The 20013-nt window shown below is 43.9% G+C and overlaps 1 protein-coding gene across 1 annotated transcript in view; it reads right to left on the bottom strand.

The window, feature by feature from the left end:
* Positions 1 to 288: 288 nt before the first annotated feature.
* The window catches only part of LOC146335173 (protein-arginine deiminase type-1-like), a 30184-nt gene continuing 10459 nt past the window's right edge, over positions 289 to 20013 (bottom strand). The window contains exons 6-16 of the mRNA XM_084822322.1: positions 18940 to 19065; positions 17449 to 17627; positions 16580 to 16683; positions 11907 to 12030; positions 9490 to 9597; positions 8110 to 8261; positions 6617 to 6761; positions 6126 to 6219; positions 5955 to 6034; positions 2225 to 2350; positions 289 to 767 (exon numbers count right to left, since the gene is read on the bottom strand). Coding sequence (XP_084678448.1) covers positions 534 to 767; positions 2225 to 2350; positions 5955 to 6034; positions 6126 to 6219; positions 6617 to 6761; positions 8110 to 8261; positions 9490 to 9597; positions 11907 to 12030; positions 16580 to 16683; positions 17449 to 17627; positions 18940 to 19065 — 1472 coding nt within the window. The 3' untranslated portion in view covers positions 289 to 533. The remainder of the gene's footprint in view (positions 768 to 2224; positions 2351 to 5954; positions 6035 to 6125; positions 6220 to 6616; positions 6762 to 8109; positions 8262 to 9489; positions 9598 to 11906; positions 12031 to 16579; positions 16684 to 17448; positions 17628 to 18939; positions 19066 to 20013) is intronic.

Below are 20013 nucleotides of genomic sequence, written 5' to 3'. Positions count from 1 at the left end.
AGAATGCTTTGGAAATGTATTTATTTTAGGACAGTCCTTTTACACAGAACAGACATCCCTTGCTCCATAAAGCTTCATGGACAAGAGAGGCACAGCAGCCTGGTCTTATGCATGCTCACGCAGAAGTAAGCCCTGCTGAATCCAAGAGGACTTACTCCCAAGAAAGAGTACATCTTTCTTGACATCTTGAAACATCTGAAGCCTCTTTGTTCTTCCAAAGATACACAGACACACTAATCTTGCTCTGAAACACACACATCTCCACAAAACAGAATTCTATGGTTTTATGAAGTTTGGTGCCTCACATTTTATTGAGGTTCCTCAATAAATTTACTGTTTATGAGGAATTTATTGTTCGTCATTTTTTAAAGTCCAAGGATTGAACAGTATGGGCGAGTTGAGGTGGGCAGTATTTAGCGAGTGTTTTCTCCCTCTTGACAAAATTTTCTGCCATCTTCTTATCTCCCATGTTTGAGACAAATGTACTGAGAAAATAAGCCTGTGTAGGGGTGGTGATCAAACATCCCCCCAAATCAGGGGACAATGTTCCACCAGTGGAAGGAGAAGGGTTCCCGGCAGACGTTGGTGCCACAGTGGACCTCTCCGGACAAGACATGGTAGGAGAAAAAGTCATCAATAAAAGTGCACACCAGGCCCAATGGCTCCAGCAGGAAGCGGACTTCTGCTTCAAGGCAGCACTGGCCGTGGATGATGGGGCCAAATGGCTTTGGGATTCCCAGGTGTTTCCCCAAGACAAGCATGTTCACCTGTGGGGAGCAAAAAAGTGGTGGTCTGGGTTGATTTTTTCAGCCAAGTACATCCTTCCTAAGATTCCATCTTACAGCTGAGCATCACCTGCTGACAACCCCACCAGCAAAAAATAAAATATTGGAAAGTCTCTGGGGACACATCTGCACTACAGACTTTGCACCAAACTGCAGGTACAATCATCATCGTCATCATCAAAAAGGTCTGTTCCATGATGGTTCAGAAGAGGGCCTTTAATATTGTACCACACAAGCTATTTCTTTTTAATGACTGCATTTTATTGGAATGGGATCTTGTCATTTTATGTTTTCTCTTTCATTTGTCAGCCACCTAAAGGTGGCATAAAATATTTTAAATAAATAGCTGAGAGTCACCAGAGGATGCCAGGAGGAAGCCACCACCATGACCTTGTGCAAAGTCATGTCCAGAGTGGACTCTGCTACACAAAAGGTTTTGGCACACACAAAAAATCATCTTTAAAGTGCTACATGACTTTATTTTTGCTGTGACAGATGAACACAGCTTCCGCTCTTGAAGTTGATCCCCAGAAAAAAAACTTAAGAACATAAGAAGAACTATGCTGGACGAGACCAAGAGTCCACCTAGTCCAGCATTCTGTTGGCACAGAGGCCAACCAGCTGCCTATGGGAAACCCACAAGCAGGACATGAGCACAACGGCACCCTCCCACCCATGTTCCCCAGCAACTGGTGTACATAGGCAGGCTGCCTCTGACACTGGAGGTGGCACAGAGCCATCAGGACTAGTAGCCTTTGAGACCCTTCTCCTCCAGGAATTTGTCCAACCCCCTCTTAAAGCCTTCCAAATTAGTGGCCATCACTATATCTTGTGGAAGGGAATTCCATAGTTTAACTATGTGTGAACAGGTCCTTCTTTTATCTGTCCTGAATCTCCCACCATTCAGCTTCATGGGAAGACCCCACAGGATTCCAGTATTATGACTGGAGAGCGATAAAAATGTCTCCCTATACACTGTCTCCACCCCATGCACCATTTTGTATCCCTCTATCATGTCTCCCCTCACTCGCCTTTTCTCAAGCTAAACAGTCCAAGGGCCTGTCTTCACAGGAGATTTGCTGTGAATTAGGAGCATTTCAAGGTCACTTGCAGCACACGATGTCATAGTCAGTCCTCAGCCACCTCGGAGATTGCAGGCAGAAAAGCCGGATTTTACTCCATTTTATTTCTTTAATTCAGCTCCCCTGCATTTCAGGTACTGTACTCTTTCCTCATCGGGGACTTACTCCAGCCCCTTGTTCCCTCTAGTTGCCCTTTTCTGCACTTTTTCCTAAACTCTAAAATATCTGTTTTGAGGTGCAATGACCAGCTGCACCATAGATCATGACATTTGGTCAAGCTTGAATTGTGCTTGATGTTCCTGCAAAAAAAAAAAAAAAACCCTTTAAAATGACAGAAGGCAAAGGAAGCCACCTCACCATGTCTGGAAATAATGCCGTCGCTGTGGGACCTTCTAGAGTGAACAGCTGCGGGATGTCAATGATGTCTCGTTCGCTCAGCCCCAACTCCCGCTTTAAAATATTTCGGTTCCAGTCAATGCAACTCTAGAGGGGAAAAAGATGACCAATGCAAATTCTTTTCTTCACTTTGTAAGTGCCTCATTGTTTGGATGCTTTTACCTGAAGACACCAAACTTCAGGTTTTAGTTCAGGATAGTTTAGTGCTGGTATATGGCTGTACCATATACTTGTACGCCACCTTGAGAGGGTTTTACCCTTAAAGGTGGCCTAAAAAAACATTTTAAATAAATAAACAGTTATTAAAACACTCTTTAAAATAAAACAAAATTGAAATCCTCGAGGTAAAAACACACACTATGTGTTACCTCATAGTTTTTACCTCACAATAGAAAGCAAGAGTTTTTATCTCAGTTTGGGTTTTAATCTCAAGGTAGTATTAGTATATTCTAAAACAAAGTGTGGCAAACAACCTTAAATAGTGTTAAAACAACCATATTGTTCATTTATTTTTGAAAGACAATACTTTGCTTTGACCAGTCTTTGTTTTACCTCACAGTAATTGTTTAGCTTGGGAGAGCAGGTTATGCTGAATGTTAACATCCATCCTGCCCATATTTGAACTCAGTGTCATATTTGGTTTTTTGACAATATAATGCTTTACATTATACCTCCAGATTACTTCAGTTTAGCAAATAACAGTTACTGAATCACAACTGTGAAATTCAGTCACCCATGAAGTTAAAAAACAAAATGACAATGAATGTGTCACTTGCACCACATTTTACCTGAAATTTCACCTCAGAATAGCAAGCCACAACTTGTGTTAATAGCCCTCCCTTTGTCAGTTATGCAATTAATTTATGTGTTCCTTATTCCTCATGATGGCTCTCACACGGAAGAGGTGTGGGGCTTTTCTTTAAAAGGACAGATAAGTTTAAAACTATGTTTGCTTATTGTTTAAAAGGAGTGTCTGTAATAAGTGCCAAACTACTGGCTTGCTAAAGCCCAGATGGAGACAAGGTCACCACAGACCTGTTAGGGCATATTGTTCAGTGCCATGATTCTCAGTAACATTGGCCTAAGGTAAAAGAACATTAGCTCTTCTAGCAACAATTTTGGTTAAATCGCTATTTTAAGTTGGTCTAGGAGAGGGATGGGCAACTTGTAGGCCTCCAGGTGTTTCAGCCTACAACTCCAATGACCCTTTACCATTAGCTATGCTGGCTAGGGCTGCTGGGAGTTGTAGGCCAAAACATCTGGAGGGCCGCAAGTTGCCCACCCGTTTTCAAATCGGATGATGTCAAATAATCAGTAATCAGACCACAAGGGGTAACAGGGTCTCCCCCTAAATATTTCCTACTACCCTGTTTGCTCCCATAGTTCCTATTTTCTATTTTTCTTTTCCAGCTGATACTCAGTGTTCCATCGCTACTACACATATCTTTTTGCTCCCTTAGGTTTCAGGGTATATATATATATATATATATATATATATATATATACACACACACACACACACACACATACACACATACACACACACACACACAACTTTGGCAAACCCTGGGTTTCCCTCAACCATGCTAAGACCTCCCTCTTGTCACATTTGGTTCCAATGCTGTCAGCATTCACCACCTGGGTTGGCTATTAGAGGGAGTGGTAAAATGCTAGTATATCTTGCTGGTGGATTCCAAGGTTAGCCTCATACTTTGCAACAGATACAGATTTATGGTAACCAAATACAAAAATATGTGTGGGTAGAAATTAAGGTTGCAGGGTCTGGAAGCACCCAGTACAGCCATCTTGCTAGCTCTATCTTACATGACAGTATGTAAAATAAAACAACTTCTAATTTCCACTGGAAAATGATGGAACAACTGTCTTCAGATGTACCCCAAAAAGGTTGATACTAAGTTCAAAAAAACTGGAAAGGAAATTAGACCAAAAAAAAAAACCTTTCTCATTTTTAGTGGAGGTATTGGGCAATGCAAAGGACCTGCCTAAGGAAGGTGTGGTGTAGTACAAATAGTCTTACTAGGTGATGTAATTATGAATGAACGTATTCCACTTCCAAGAAAGTGTATTTCAGATCTATTCTTATGCACAGTGCGGGTTGTTTCAGATATGTATTAGAGTTCAATCCCGAAGAGAAGCTTGTCCTTCAGATCCAGATACACGCACTCCCAGGCAAAGTATTTCTGGGTGAGATAACACAGTATCACCCACCATCCCCCCAAAACAGGTAAACTGTGCAAACTTCAAACTTTTGTGCATTGCATAAATAGCAAATTGTTGTTTGGTGGGTGCAGAGGGCCAAAGGGCATACCAATCATTTTAAGTCAATGCAAAACTGCAAAAGCCTAAATACAATACTGCTTTAAAGTTCTTTCATTTTGATGAAATAGGCTTTAATTTTGATAACATGTTATGTACTAATAGCAATCTCAGTTTGCTGAGTGCTTTTCCTAATGTAGCCAAAATGGCACTATCTGTGCACAAGAGGTTCAGGAGAACCCAAAGGTTTGCAGAAGTACAAAAAAAGTCAAGGGGAAAAACCCCAAGGGGGAGCCCCCCCCCCCAAAAAAAACACAGTTTAATGAGGGCTGTGTGTGTTTAGTGGCCACAGAATGCTGTTTGTTGAGGGCAAGGGTGGGAGAGGGATGGAATATCGTGAAGAGCATGTTGCACTGCAACATTTTATCACAGGTCACACTTGTTTAAAAGTAATTGCCAAGTATCCCAAACACTTCGTCATGTCACTGCTTTGGCCAGGAAACTGGAATGCGGGAGCTGATCAATTTGTCTTTGAGCAATTGGGTAGATGTCTGACTTCCCACCTTTTTTTTCTTAGAACCCAAAATAAAAGGGCTAGAGGCGAAAACTGAAACGTCAAGGAAGGGGCCTACACCCACAAGTCCAGCCCTCTCCCAGTTAAACCAATATAGCAATTAAAATGCACTTCAGCTGATTGTTCAGAAAGGCCTTGACTTCCCAGGTTGACATGAGCCCCCAACTGCTTTTGCTGGTAGAACAGCCAGGGAATCTCAACAGTCAACATAGGTGCAGAACCTCTGGCCACACCCCTTTTCCCCTGGACCCACCCCCTTTCTCCCAACCACCAATCATTTGGTGGTTTCCTGGCTTTTGTTCAGTGTTTCCTCCCATTTGAAAAGGTTGAAATGCCTCTCCGCAGGCTGAGTTACTGGCAGGAATTGCTGTAAGCTACAATAGGCTGGTATTTTGGCCCCACCCCTTTTGCTCTGCCCATCACTGCACTGTGGCCCCAAGAGTTTCTCTGAAATGGAATGAGGGCCTTGGGCTGAAAGAGATTCAACACCCTTAATATAGTGGAAAGCAGATCCCAAGCTATGGAGGCTAGGTTTATTCCCTCTCTGCTGTCCTTCCACCAGCAGGCAAAGACTGCTTTTTTTTAGGAAGGTCTTTAGCCTGTAAGTGGGTCTGGTGGGTTGGGTGCTGTTATGAATAATATTTTTTCTGGAATTGTTATGTTTTTATTGTATTTTAATGCATTGTTTTAATCCATTTTAATTTGTTCTCTAACTTGCCTTGAGTGCCATTTTTGGTAGAAAGGCTGGGTACCAATACAATAAATACATACATACATCTGAAGTCACTATCAGAGTGATAAAATCCAGAACATCACTGCAGTTGGATGACTTTTTTTTACCTGCACATATTTGCTGTCTCTGCGCAAGATTTCATCAGCTAGGAGCTCGTTGAGAGTAATTCTCCCCACTCTCCCTAGACCTGCATGGGGAAATAGGTTTCACAATAAACCTTGCTGACCAGAGTGGATAAGTCAACCAGGAGGGAAGTGAAAATAAAATTCTGGGCTCACCTTCAAACAGGGCAGCATCTCCATAACCTTCTCTTTGCATCTCTTTGAACAGCTGCAAACAGGCCAAGGGACTGGCTAAAAGCAATCGGAAACCCTGCGTAGAGATACATGATGCAGGTAAGCTCCTGGGCAGAATTTGGTTAATCTGTGTGATGGTATATTTCAGGTATAGTCTGCTTTCTGCATCCCCACCCCCATCAGGCATTGGCTAACTTGCTGTGATGTCACCAAATGTTCATCAACGTTCCAACTGCTTACACAAAAGTGGCAGCTATAGAATGTTGATAACCGGTGCCGTTTTTGTTCATGGAAGTGAGAGGCTGTGGGGGAAAACCTCACATAGGGAACTGGGAACTGGGTTGATGGGGACAAGGGAATTCCAAGGAGGTGGCAAAGCAGATGGGTAAAAAGCCTTCCAATCTAGAGTTAATGAAACCCGAAGAATCATTAGGAAGGAAAAATGGTTGCATCATTTCCCCATGGAACAGTACCTTCCTGTTGGGAGCTGGAACAAAGGTCAGGAATTCATCCACGTGGCCCACGGTGAGCCAATCAGAATACAGCTCCACAGGGGACTGAACTTTCTGGGCATAGAGGAAGTCCCGGACAATTTTGGCCATTCTCCGGTTTCCCGACCTAAGAATTGAGGCAGGTTGAATACAGAGGGAGATGGAGAGAAGGAGCAAGGTGGAATTAGAACAGGCCATGCACAAGCTTGAAACAGAAGGAGCCCTGTAACATAATTCCAATTTCATACATGCAGAGGCATGTTCATGTATGGGAAGGGATGTAGCTCTGTGGTTTGCACACAGAAGGTCCCAGGTTAGATCCCCGGTATCTCCAGGTAGAAACTAGAAGCAGATGTATCTAGAAACAGAGGTATTCAGGTATAGATATATTCCTGCCTTCTATGGTATCAGTGCTATAAATGGAAGCAAGATGTTAAAGTGTGGATGTTTCCCGCTATGTTAAGTGGGAAGCTGAGATGTTCTTTAAAACTGCATTTGCTTTCACCACATCTCTAGCTGGTCTTATTCTTGAGAATATTTTCATTGTATATCAAGGCTTAATTAGCAACTGAGCACACACCACAACAGGAGACCTCTTGTCTGAGCTGTAACACTCCCCTCCCAGCACATGTTACCTGAACAATTGCAAGGCCGGGCCTCCTGATTTTGTGAAAAAAGAGCTAATGCTTTCTTATGAAATGCAATAACTTTCTGAGTCGACCCTTGTGAGATACTTTCAATCCTCTCAAATATTTCAGTGATGCTCTCTTTGGAGTGCTTGACTTAATCACCTGTTAGGACCCAGGGTCATCCTATGAAGGTGAAAGGTGGGAGATGCAGGACAGATAAGATGAAGTCCTATTCACACCGCACATAGTTAAACTATGGAATTCGCTACCATAGGATGTAGTGATGGCCACCCATTTGGATGGCTTTACAAGGGGATTGGACAAATTCATGGAGGAAAAGGCTATCAATGGCGGCTAGTCCTGATGGCTCTGGGCTCCCTCCAGTATCAGAGGTAGTATACCCGTATACACCAGTTGCTGGGAAACATGGTCAAGAAGACCTGTTGCACTCCTGTCCTGCTTGTGGGTTTCCTGTGGGCAGCTGGTTGGCCACTGTGGGAACAGAATGCTGGACTAAATGGACCCTTGGTCTGAGCCAGCAGGGCTCTTCTTATGTTCTTATCATCTTAGCTTGAAAGAAAAAATTGCTGATGTAGGCTTATTCTAATAATTAGGAGCAGAGATAACATCCTGGCAATCCTCAAGTGAAATCCACCCCACAGAGCAGTTTTTATGTGGCACCACTGTAAGCCTTAACAAATTTTAATTAAAATTTGGTAAAAAGTTTGCCCACCATTTCACACATTCAGAAAAGACAAGTGTTTTCAAGTTGTAAGAATTGCTTCAGCCCCTTTATCGTTATGGTTGCCCTTTCCTGCACCTCGCTAGCCCAGGGACATCCCTCACCCAGGAAAACTACTGCCAATGAGGATTCTTCCCAGAGGATATTCCTTCCCTTTGACCGTCACAGGAGGGCTGATGTCCAAGTTCCCAAATGAATCAAGGCCAGAGACGTACCCATTCTTGGGTTCTCGGGTCACATACCCAAAATCGGGCCCCTGGAAAGGAAGAACACAGGGGAAAATTAGAGCATACGTAAAGTGCTGAGAAGGAACGATATTTCACAGAAAGGAGGGTGTTTCATCTCTTGCCTGTGTGTTGAAGATGTTCCTTATTTCCAGAGGGGAAGAACGCAATGACTTCATCCACAGAGGTGTGTTTTAGTGATTATGTTTTGAGCGCTAGTACGGGCTAGTGCTGGGATCTCCTACATGGCGTCCCTGGGTGACTATGCCTGTGGACACCGCTCTTGACAACTGCCAAGCTCCCTGCCCCTCCTGATTTTTATTGCATTAAGTTTAAAAACATTTTTTAATTGGGAGGTTGGATTGCTGGAAAGTTCTACCCTCCAACACCATCTTTATTTGGGGGCTTCTTCACACAGAGGTTTTATCCTGCTATTGAGATTGCTCACTCATGGAAGTTTACAGGTCCTTTTCATGACATCATCAACCTCCAGGGCATATCCAGAGGTATTTCCTGTTTATTCCATGTTAAATAGATCCGGAAATAATGAAGTATTAAAGTACATTGGATTGTTGCGCAATTAAAGCAGCCACTAGATGATGCTGTTTCATTGAGTGCTATGGAACCTTGAAAATTAAAAACTTCCCCTCTCAGCAAACATGTGGTCACTGTCTGGGAGCTCCACAACAGTAGGACTGTGGATTTTTTCTATAAGGCAACCGGGGTTCCAAAGAGTGGTTTTGTGTTTTGGAGCTCAGACCCCCACCTCTGCTTTGTACTTAGTTTCTTGTGTAAGTTGCTTTTCTTTTTGTCTCACTGGATTGCCTTCTGGGAAATGAGTGTTTTGTGACCAGCCATGCCCACCATGATGACCATTTTACGAATGGGCAGGTCCCCCCATGGCAGCCATTTTGTGAGAGCACCCATGACATTCTCTCAAAATTCCAAATGTGCCCAGTGACCCAAAAAGGTTGAAGACCCTTGAGTTAATGGAGGGAGACTTGGGATATGGACTGAGGAGAACTGTGTTCAATTCCCCTCTCAGCCACAAAGCTCACTGAGTGACTTTAAGGTGCTCACTTGCCCTCTAAGCCTAACCTACCTCACTGGGTTTTTGTGAAGGTAAAATCAGAGTGGGGAAGGAGAGACTCTGAAGGCAGATGTGATGTCAGTACCTCTTCTCTAATTATATGGAGGGAAGAATCTGCTCTCTGTAATGGAACCGGTATGCTTGGCTTACCATGGAAACTCTTGGCTTACCAAAATCCTCTTGAAAGGAAACTCCTTGAGGCCTCTGTTCCTGGGGGAGTCGAAGACCACGGGGAAGGACTTGTGTGGGGCCTCTATGTAACCAAATTCAATCTCATCCTGTTGGTGGAAAAAAATGGGCCAGGGTTCCCACTTTAATGCCATTGTTAGACTTAGGGTGGTTTTGAAGCAGCCGTCCCCAACTTACTGTTCTTCAGAAGTCTTGGACTACAAGTCCTAGCATCCTCCAGCCAACCACACTGGCTCTTATAGTCCAAAAATATCTGGAGGACACCAGGTTGAGGACAACTGTTAGGAACCTATTTTAAATCTATTCACACTGCATATCAAAACTATTCAGATATTTTCTCTCTTCTCCACTGCCTTCAGCTTGCTTCCAGGGGAGACTTTTATTGGGCAATCAGCACCCTTCTTCAAACACCAGATTTTACTGGAGGGGGTGTGTGTCCAGATGTTGTCATCTCCCATTTATAGCACCACCCCATTTCCCCACCATTTCCATCTTTTTTTTTGTTTACTAAAAACTAAATGGTTGAGGAGGGGGAGATAGAATCACTGCACAATGTCTTTTGACTGGAAGTGTTAGGATTTGTCCATCTAGAAGCACCCTCAGCAGTAAGATGTTGTAGGGGTGGCTTCTCTACAGTTTCCTTTTGGGGGTGGGGGTGACACACACACAGAGAGAGAGAGAGAGAGATGGAAACTTGGAGCTTTTGTACACGAGGGTGTCAATCAGCTGTTAATCCGCTGTATCTACTTTCGGTTTCGTCGCAGATTTGAGATCTGAGCACTACATGAGGAGCATTTCCTTTCCCGCTTTTCCATTACATAACCTCTAGGTGACACTGTGGTATAGCGGGGAGTGGGGGAATACACAAGGGGAAATCACGCTTTCTTTTGCTTTCACAATTAAATGCTGCATTTTCCGCGCTCTAAAAAAACTCGTAGAAAGTGCTCTTAAAAACAAAAGTGAAACTGGAGGGTCACTTCGTTGTGTAAGCAACCTGTAACCAGCTGCGAATTTGTTTGACAAGCACATGCTACATGCTCTTGTGTAGAAAATTCCAGAGAGAGAGAGGGAGAGAGAGCTTGCACGCAAGAGGGTGTTTTCAGGTGGGGGCTCCTGCCACTACCAATCAAAAGGCATCGTGCACCTGTTCTCTCCTGTCCTGAACAGATTTTTTATGGCGAGCAAAAGGATGAAAAAAGTAGTGGGAAAATGCATGATTGTTACAAACAATGTCTGATCCCACCATAAAATTCTGTGAACAAGGTAAGGCAATTGCACAATTAAAGCCTCATCTGGAAGCACCCTCCCAGTGTCTTCATAATTATCCATATATTTACAAAACATAAAAGGGGGGGTTCCAGATGAGGCTATAATTGTTCACTCGCCCTGCATCATTTTTGACATCTTACGGCAGGGAGCAGACAATATTGCTGGCTTCCACAAGACAGACTCATCTGGATCTCTAGTTGCACCCTCAGCCATAAAGTACAGCTGCCTCTCTTTGTGCTCTCTTCATACATACATTTATTGTATTTATTATTATTGCATTTTATTATTACATTTATATCCTGCCTTTCCCCCTCTTATTTATTTATTTATTTATTTAGTCATTTCTATACCACCCAATAGCTGAAACTCTCTGGGCGGGTCACAAAAACTAAGGTTCCTCTTGCAACGAACCCAACGCGGTTTACATGGTGGTCCTCCTCTCCATTTTATCCTCACCACAGCTCTGTGAGGTAGGTTAGGTTGAGAATCGGTGACTGGCCAAAGTCACTCAGTGAGCTTCATGGCCAAGTGGGGACTAGAACCCAGATCTCCTGAGTCCCGGTCCAACACTCTAACTTCTACACCACACTGGCTCTCTGTGAACCGTGGAGATGAATGGGAGATGCCACCAGGGCATAACCACCTGACCACAGTATAACTGCAGCAAAACACAAAGAAAGAGGTATCTAAGAACCCTCGAGGTCACTTAACAACATGGACCATTTCCCCTTTAACTTCATTTTTAAAATGGCCATAATCAAAATCAGGATTAGAAAAGAGAGAGAGAGAGGAGGGATACATTTCCACCATGCCTTTGGGTTGGGGGTTGAGGATGAATACAGACAAGCATTTACCAAGTGATAACTATCACAGTGAGCATCTAACCAGGTGGTGAGCTGGTTGTCTGGACTTCGGAAGTCAGGATTTGTGAGAAGTTCAACTGGAGAGAGACCTCTGCGACAGCAGGAGTATTTCATGCTGCCTCCACCAGCCCATGCACTCATACAACATCAGGGAGGATACTTGATGTTAAATTGCTTTTAGGTTTGTATGCCGCCTAGAGTATTTTGTTTATAGGCAGGTTATAAATTGAATAAATAATAATAATAATTAATAATAACAACAATACCTGGATCCAGCGATCACCCCGGTTTTCTACCTCCGGGCAAATAGTCAGCTTACAGTTGGTTTTCTTTGCCAGGACTTTGATAGCCTCCAAGAACTTCTGATTGGGGTGGCGGCCTTCATTAATGCTGGGGAAGGAGACAAAGAAGCAAAGAAAATGACATGGAAATGGGGGGATGTTTTGTTAATTTGAAAGGCATCAATCATCCCTCAACTGCAGAAATGAATTCTGAACTGGTTTAGCAGTCACGCTGCTGCACACTTCCCAGGACTTGTTCCCCATAGACTTGTGATCCTTACAGGTGGAGTTCAAACATTTGTTGTTCAGTCGTTCAGTCATGTCCGACTCTTCGTGACCCCATGGACCATAGCATGCCACGCCTTCCTGTCCTGTGCTCTCTCCCGGAGCGTGCTCAAGTCCATATTCATTGCATCTGTGATGCTATCTAGCCATCTCATCCTCTGCCGTCCCCTTCTCCTTTTGCCTTCAGTCTTTCCCAGCATCATGGTCTTTTCCAGGGAGTTTTCTATTCGCATTAGGTGGCCAAAATATTTGAGCTTCACCTTCAGTATCTGTCCTTCCAATGAGCACTCAGGGTTGATTTCCTTTAGGATGGACTGATTTGACCTCCTTACTCGTAAGAGTCTTCTCCAGCACCACAGTTCGAAAGCATCAATTCTTCGGCGCTCAGCCTTCCTTATAGTCCAGCTTTCACAGCCATACATTACTACTGGGAAAACCATAGCTTTGATTAGACGGACCTTTGTCGGCAAGGTGATGTCTCTGCTTCTTACTATGCTGTCTAGGTTTGCCATAGCTTTCCTCCCAAGGAGCAAGCGTCTTTTAATTTCATGGCTACAGTCACCGTCTGCGGTGATCTTGGAGCCCAAGAAAATAAAATCTGTCACTGCTTCCATTTCTTCCCCTTCCATATGCCAGGAAGTGATGGGGCCAGATGCCATGATTTTAGTTTTTTTAATGTTGAGTTTCAAACCAGCTTTTGCACTCTCCACTTTCACCCTCAACAAGAGGCTCTTTAGATCCTCTTCGCTTTCTGCCATTAGGGTGGTATCGTCTGCGTATCTGAGGTTGTTGATAATTCTCCCGGCAATCTTAATTCCGAACTGTGATTTATCCAACCCGGCATTTCTCATGATGTACTCTGCATATAAATTAAATAAGCAGGGCGACAATATACAGCCTTGTCGTACTCCTTTCCCAGTCTTGAACCAATGGGTTGTTCCATGTCTGGTTCTTACTGTTGCTTCTTGACCCTCGTACAGGTTTCTCAGGAGACAGGTAAGGTGGTCTGGTACTCCCACCTCTTTCAGAATTTGCCACAGTTTGTTGTGATCCACACAATCAAAGGCTTTAGCGTAGTCAATGAAGCAGAAATAGACATTTTTCTGGAATTCTCGTGCTTTCTCCATGATCCAGCGAAAGTTGGCAATTTGATCTCTAGTTCCTCTGCCTCTTCAAAACCCAGCTTGTACTTCCAGTAGTTTTTGGTTTGCATAGTGCTGAAGCTTAGCTTGTAGGATATTGAGCATAACCTTGCTGGCATGTGAAATGAGTGCAATTGTACGGTAGTTTGAACACTCTTTGGCATTGCCCTTCTTTGCAACTGGAATGTAAATTGACCTTTTCCAGTCTTGTGGCCGCTGTTGAGTGTTCCAAATTTGTTGGCATATTGAGTGTAGCACTTTAACAGCATCATCTTTTAGGATTTTAAATAGCTCAGCTGGAATACTGTCATCTCCACTAGCTTTGTTGTTACTAATGCTTCCTACGGCCCACTTGACTTCATTCTCGAGGATTTTTTTTATCTTTGCTGTTGTAAATCTGTATTTTAAACTCTTGCACTGCTGCTAGGTTTTATTGTGGTTGTATTGTTATATTGTGGTTTTAATGTTCTGTATATTTTAAATTGTTTTATTGTGTGTTGTTTGGATTTAATTTTTGTGAACCGCCCAGAGAGCTTCGGCTATTGGGCGGTATAGAAATGAAATAAATAAATAAATAAATAAATGTCTGGCGCAAGTTCAGTATCATGGCTATCAGGGGCATTAAGATCTTTCCTGTATAGTTCTTCTGTGTATTCCCTCCACCTCATAATCTTATCTGCTTCCGTTAGGTCCCTGCCTTCTTTGTCCTTTATCATGCCCATCTTTGCATAAAATGTTCCCTTGATATCTCCGATTTTCTTGAAGAGATCTCTAGTCTTTCCCATTCTGTTGTTTTCTTCCATTTCTTTGCATTGTTCATTTAAGAAGAATCTCTCCTTGCTATTCTCTGGAACTCTGCATTCAGTTGGATATATCTTCCCCTTTCTCCCTTGCTTTTCACTTCCCTTCTTTCCTCAGGTACTTGTAAAGACTCATCAGACAGCCACTTGGCTTTCTTGCATTTCTTTTGCTTTGGGATGGATTTAGTTGCTGCCTCCTGAACAACGTTACGGCCCTCCGTCCATAGTTCCTCAGGCACTCTGTCTATCAGGTCTAATCCCTTAAATCTATTCCTCACCTCCACTGTATATTCATAAGGGATATGATTTAGGTCATACCTGAATGGTTTAGTGGTTTTCCCTACGTTCTTCAATTTAAGCCGAAATTTTGCGATAAGAAGCTCATGATCTGAGCCACAGTCAGCTCCTGGTCTTGTTTTTCCTGACTGTATAGAGCTTCTCCATCTTTGGCTGCAAAGGACATAATCAATCTGGTTTCGCTATTGACCATCTGGTGATGTCCATGTGTAGAGTCGTCTCTTGTGCTGTTGGAAAAGAGTGTTTGCTATGATCAGCGTGTTCTCTTGGCAAAACTCTATTAGCTTTTGTCCTGCTTCATTTTGTACACCAAGGCCATGCCTACCTGTTATCCCGGTGATTTCTTGACTTCCTACTTTAGCATTCCAGTCCCCTATAATGAAGAGGACTTTTTAGTGTTGTAGGTCTTCACAGAACCGATCAACCTCAGCTTCTTCGGCATCAGTGGTTGGGGCATAGACTTGAATTACTCTGATGTTGAATGGTTTGCCTTGGATTCGTACTGAGATCATTCTATCGTTTTTGAGATTGTACCCCAGTACTGCTTTTCCCACCCTTTTGTTGACTATGAGTGCTGCTCCATTTCTTCTAAGGGATTCTTGCCCACAGTAGTAGATATGATAGTCACCTGAATTAAATTCACCCGTGCTTGTCCATTTGAGTTCGCTGATTCCCAAGATGTCGATGTTCAATCTTGCCATCTCATGTTGGACCACCTCCAGCTTACCTTGATTCACTGATCTTACATTCCAGGTTCCTAAACAATATTGTTCTTTACAGCATCGGATTTTCTTTTCACCACCAGACACATCCGCAGCTGAGTGTCCTTTCAGCTTTGGCCCAGCCGCTTCACTCTTCTGGCACTACTTGGAAATGCCCTCTGCTCTTCCCCAGTAGTATATTGGACCCCTTCCGACCTGAGGGGCTCATCTTCCGGCATCATCTCTTTTAGCCTTGTGATATGTTCCATGGGGTTTTCTTGGCAAGAATACTGGAGTGGGTTGCCATTTCCTTCTCCAGTGGACCACATTTTGTCAGAAGCCTCGGCCATGACCTGTCCGTCTTGGGTGGCCCTGCACGGCATAGCTTATGGCTTCACTGAGTTATGTAAGCCCCTTCGCCACAACAAGGCAGTGATCCATGAAGGAGTTCAGACATTAACCGTTCCCAAAGTTCCACAGGAAGAAGCTGCCAGTTTAGGGTCAGAATCCATACAAGTGATACTTGGGACCATTCAAACATTAACCAGTTGTACTGGTTTCCAGTTGTTTTCCAGGCCAAATTCAAGGTGTCGGATTTGACCTTTAAAACCCTATATGGTTCCAGCCCAACCTATCTTAAGGAGCGCCTCCAGCAACACCAGACAGGCCGCTTAACAAGATCAGCCTCAGATGGCCTTCTCTCTATCCCATCAGCCAGGACAGCTAGGCTGATGAGGGAGACGGCCTTCTCTGTGGTGGCCCCCACTCTGTGGAACCCCCTCCCTAGGGAACTCCGCCATGCCCCCTCTCTAATGAGCTTCTGCCACACATTAAAAACGTGGTTGTTCTGGCAGGCATTTGGGGTGGGTTAGGGTATTTTTAGAAATATGTTTTAAAGTAGAATTTTATTGTTTTAAAATTGTATTGCTGTACATCACCCAGAGTGGCCAGGTGACCGGCCAGATGGGCAATTAAGAAATTCAATAAATAAATAAATAACCATCTTAACTGAAAGACTTGGCTTCAGCACCCCATACGTTTTTCTACCCGAGGCTGTTAATCCACTGTATCTATTTTTGATTTCATTGCAGAATTGAGATCAAAGCACTACAAAAAGTGTTTCCTTTGCTGCTTTTCCACTACAGAACCTCTAGGTGGCAATGTGGTATAGCAAAATAGCACAAATATACAAGTAAAAAAAGTGTGTTCTTTTGCTTTTACAGTTAAATACCACATTTTCCCTGCTCTAAAAAAACTCGGTAGAAGTGCTTTTCAGACACAGAGGCAAAACTGGGAGGGCTACGACATCATCTAAAGAACCGATAAACAACTGTGAATTGTTTGATGACGAGCACACGATAAATGCCTCATGTAGAAAAGCCCTAAATGACTCCAGAACCACCCAAAATGAAGCCGCAGGGTGCGTTTTTTACCTGCATACAAAGATCTCTAAGGGCTTCATTGTGTTTGGGGTCATTAGCCAGGGAGCCACCCGGAAAACCACGGTGTCTGTGAAAACTGGGGTGGCTGGTGAATTCTGTGGAGAGTAAATGTGGGAGGGAGAGAGAGGGGGGAATAAGGCATGAAATTGTGATTTTCTGTCTATGTCCTCAACTTGAAAAATAAATTATGAAGAGGACCATACAGCAGAATGTTGAGCACACTGCATTCTTTTGTCCATTTAGCCCAGAACTGCCTATGCTAGCTGACAGCAAGATGTTTCCCAGCCTTTCTACCAGAGATCAGTGGTGTCGTGGCACCAGGGTTCGCAGGGACAAAGCGCTGGGACTTTTTGATTAGCAGGGATGCTGATGTCACCTGCCACCTTGCTCAGACTTCCCTGCTCCCTCTGAGCTTAGCCACACCCCTCACACTAGCTGAGGGGAAATGAATTTTCCCAGCAACTATATATTACAGTGCAAAGTATTTTGATGTAGCTTGGTCTTGAATAGGCAATTAAAACCCATTTGCTTGACAAAAGACCTGCCTCTGGTAGAGAGGAAACTGATAAAATAGGTTTCTTGAGATGGATCAACCTGCATTGTTGGCCCTCCTCGGGGGCGTGGCCATGGAGACTCATGATAAGTGCCTGCCCTTCAACATTTCCCACTCCACGAAAGCCAGAGAGAATTGGAAACACCAGGGATTGAGACAAGGACTTTGTGTACACAAAGCCTGTGCTCTTATCGCTGAATTACAAGTTTGCCACGGACCGTGACTAAATAATCCCTCCTGCCACACTGCGAGAACCCGCAGAACAGCTAGAACAGCTCTCCTCCCCCCGGCCCCATCACAATGGTACCTGGCTAGACTGCTCCAGGAGGGTGGCGTTCAAGGACACCAGGCCTTTGAAGTCTGCATCTGGGAAGGCGAGCCCCTCCACATAGAACGTGTGCTGCCCTTTTCCATTCGTGCGTCTCACTGTGTAGGAGAGCTTGTTGGACCCCAAGACGTGCTCATAGTTGGAAAGTGAGGCATTCCCTGCAGCAAAAATGATGCGGACAGCCTAGCGTCAAAAGGGTTTACGGGCAGACAGAAAAGGTCATGTGGAAGGAAAAGTCATAAAAACACAGGATCTCAGGATATTTCTCCTTGGAGCATCATTCACCCCATCTATAATGTCCCTTGAAAATTTGGAGGATGGCTTTTGAATTCATTGGAATGTATGGTGTGGACCAGTTTTCCCTAACCTGGTGCTCTCCATATGTGTTAGACTACAACTCCCATCATCCCCATGGGTGTCCCCATCATCAGTACCTGATGGAGTGCCTCTCCCAGCATGAGCCTACTTGTATGCTACAAATCTAAGGCCTTCCTCCAGGTGCCTCCTCCGAGGGAAGCTTGGAAGGCAGCAACAAAGGAGAGGGCCTTGTCAGTGGCGGCCCCCCAATAGTGGAATGACCTCCTCAGTGAGATCTGTCTGGTACCAGCATTGTTATCTTTTTGGCACCAGGTTAAAACTTCCTCTTCTCTCAGGCATTTGGCAGCACATGATAAGGTTTTAATCAGGCCCTGGATTTTTCTTATTGTTTATTGTTTAAAATTGTGATTGATAGATAGACAGATAGATAGACATACATACATACACACACACACACATGCGCACACACACACACACACACACACATATATATATATATATATAGTCTTTGTGTGTGCTGTCTTTTTATATGTGAATGTTTTTATAATGTATTTTTAAGGCTATTTTTAGGGCAGAGAGCTTCGGCTATTGGGTAGTATAGAAATGTAATAAATGAAATGAAATGAAATGAATCATCCCCATGGGAGCTGGCTACCGTTATGTTCAACTACAGTTCCCATCTTCCCCACGGGAGCTGGTTGGCCATGATGGGAGCTGTAGGGTGTTTCCAGACAGAGGGCTTTTAGCGCTACCAGTCCGAAGGCACTGTGCAGCTGTTTTGTCTTTTTCTTCCTTCATGTATTTTCTGTGGTTAAAAAAAAGATGGGAGAAGTGATGGGAAAACAGGGGATTGTTAGGAGTGGCAGATGACGTCTGGATCCTCTGCAAAATTCTGTGAGTGAGTCAAGGTGATGACACAATAAAAGCTTCATCTGGAAGGCCGGTAGTCCAACACATCTGGAGCGCACCACATTGGGGAAAGCCGGTATAGACCCACCTTGTCGATTCTCGAAATTGAAAACATACATACAGCACAGAACAGATGCTTCATGCTTTATTCAGGATTTAAATAACCCACCACTCCTGGATTCTGGGTCTGTAATAAAACGCACAAGCAGCATTCCATATTAATGGAAACCACAGGTGACTCACCATTAGCGTGGAAAACTCTCACTTTGGCTGCATCAAACATGGAGACGTGGAGAACCAGCTTGTGGCTGTCAAAGACACCAGCAGGGCCATGGGTGTTCAGGAGCACGAGCGACAAATCTTGCAGGTCTTGGAAAGAGAAAAAGCAAAGGTCTGGTTTCAGTGCGGCTGTTCGTCAGATCTTCTACTCCAAGATGCGCAGTTCTGATGTGCCGCTTATGTACCCACCCACTCAAAAGGCTCTTGCAAGCTAAGCACGATTCCTGGGGCCTATTTGGGAATTTTGCACGTTGCAAAATGACCTGAGAGGTCTCTGCCTCCACCGTCAAGGTGGCAATCTGAGGTTTCAGTTGATGCTGTGAAGTTTTGAGGTATGCGATGTCCACTGTACTGCAGTCAGGGTTTCTCTGTTAACACAACAGAGGGGGGAATTAAATGTGCACATCAGGTTCACAGGGCTGGTTTGTATTCCTTTTACGTTATTTTTAATTGGGCCATGGAACTTGTGAATTAACACCAAACAGGCAAGAACTGCTGAACGTTGCATTTTCCTTCTCACTCAGTCAGCACGGTCATGCCCATAGAAGAAGCTTTCTGGGGCTGATATCCAGGCAGCTGTCAGCTACTTGGGAGCTAGAACCAAGGTATGTAATTGTTAGAGGAGAGACTTTATTCAGAACTAAAATGACAACAGGGAGGCACTCCAAACCAAAAAGAAAACCAAGCGACTGAGTCACAAGAGTGCCTGTTTGCCGTGTGCTCGCCCAGCATTTTCAGAGCTCACTGGGTGACTTTGGGCCAGTCACTGACTCTCAGCCTAGCCTACCTCACAGGGTTGTTGTGAGGATAAAGAAATAGAGAGGAGGAGGACCATGTAAGCTGCCTTGGGTTCTTTTCCAGAGGAAAAAAGGCTGGATTAAATGTAATAATGAATAAAAGAACAAGCTTCTTCGCTTGCAGAATTGGGGGGGATTGCGGAATTACAAAAAATAGAAATCTAAAAACACATTTGCATGAAAGCCAAATGGCATGTGGCTCAAAACCATGGACAAAATACAAACAAACACATCCACATCT

The sequence above is a fragment of the Heloderma suspectum genome, chromosome 15 (genome assembly GCF_057233095.1).
Source record: "Heloderma suspectum isolate Gila_16-S chromosome 15, 16-S_ref, whole genome shotgun sequence".
In the NCBI taxonomy this organism is placed as follows: Eukaryota; Metazoa; Chordata; class Lepidosauria; order Squamata; family Helodermatidae; genus Heloderma; species Heloderma suspectum.
Note: the sequence above shows the minus strand (reverse complement) of the source record. Positions and strands in the feature narration are given on the sequence as shown.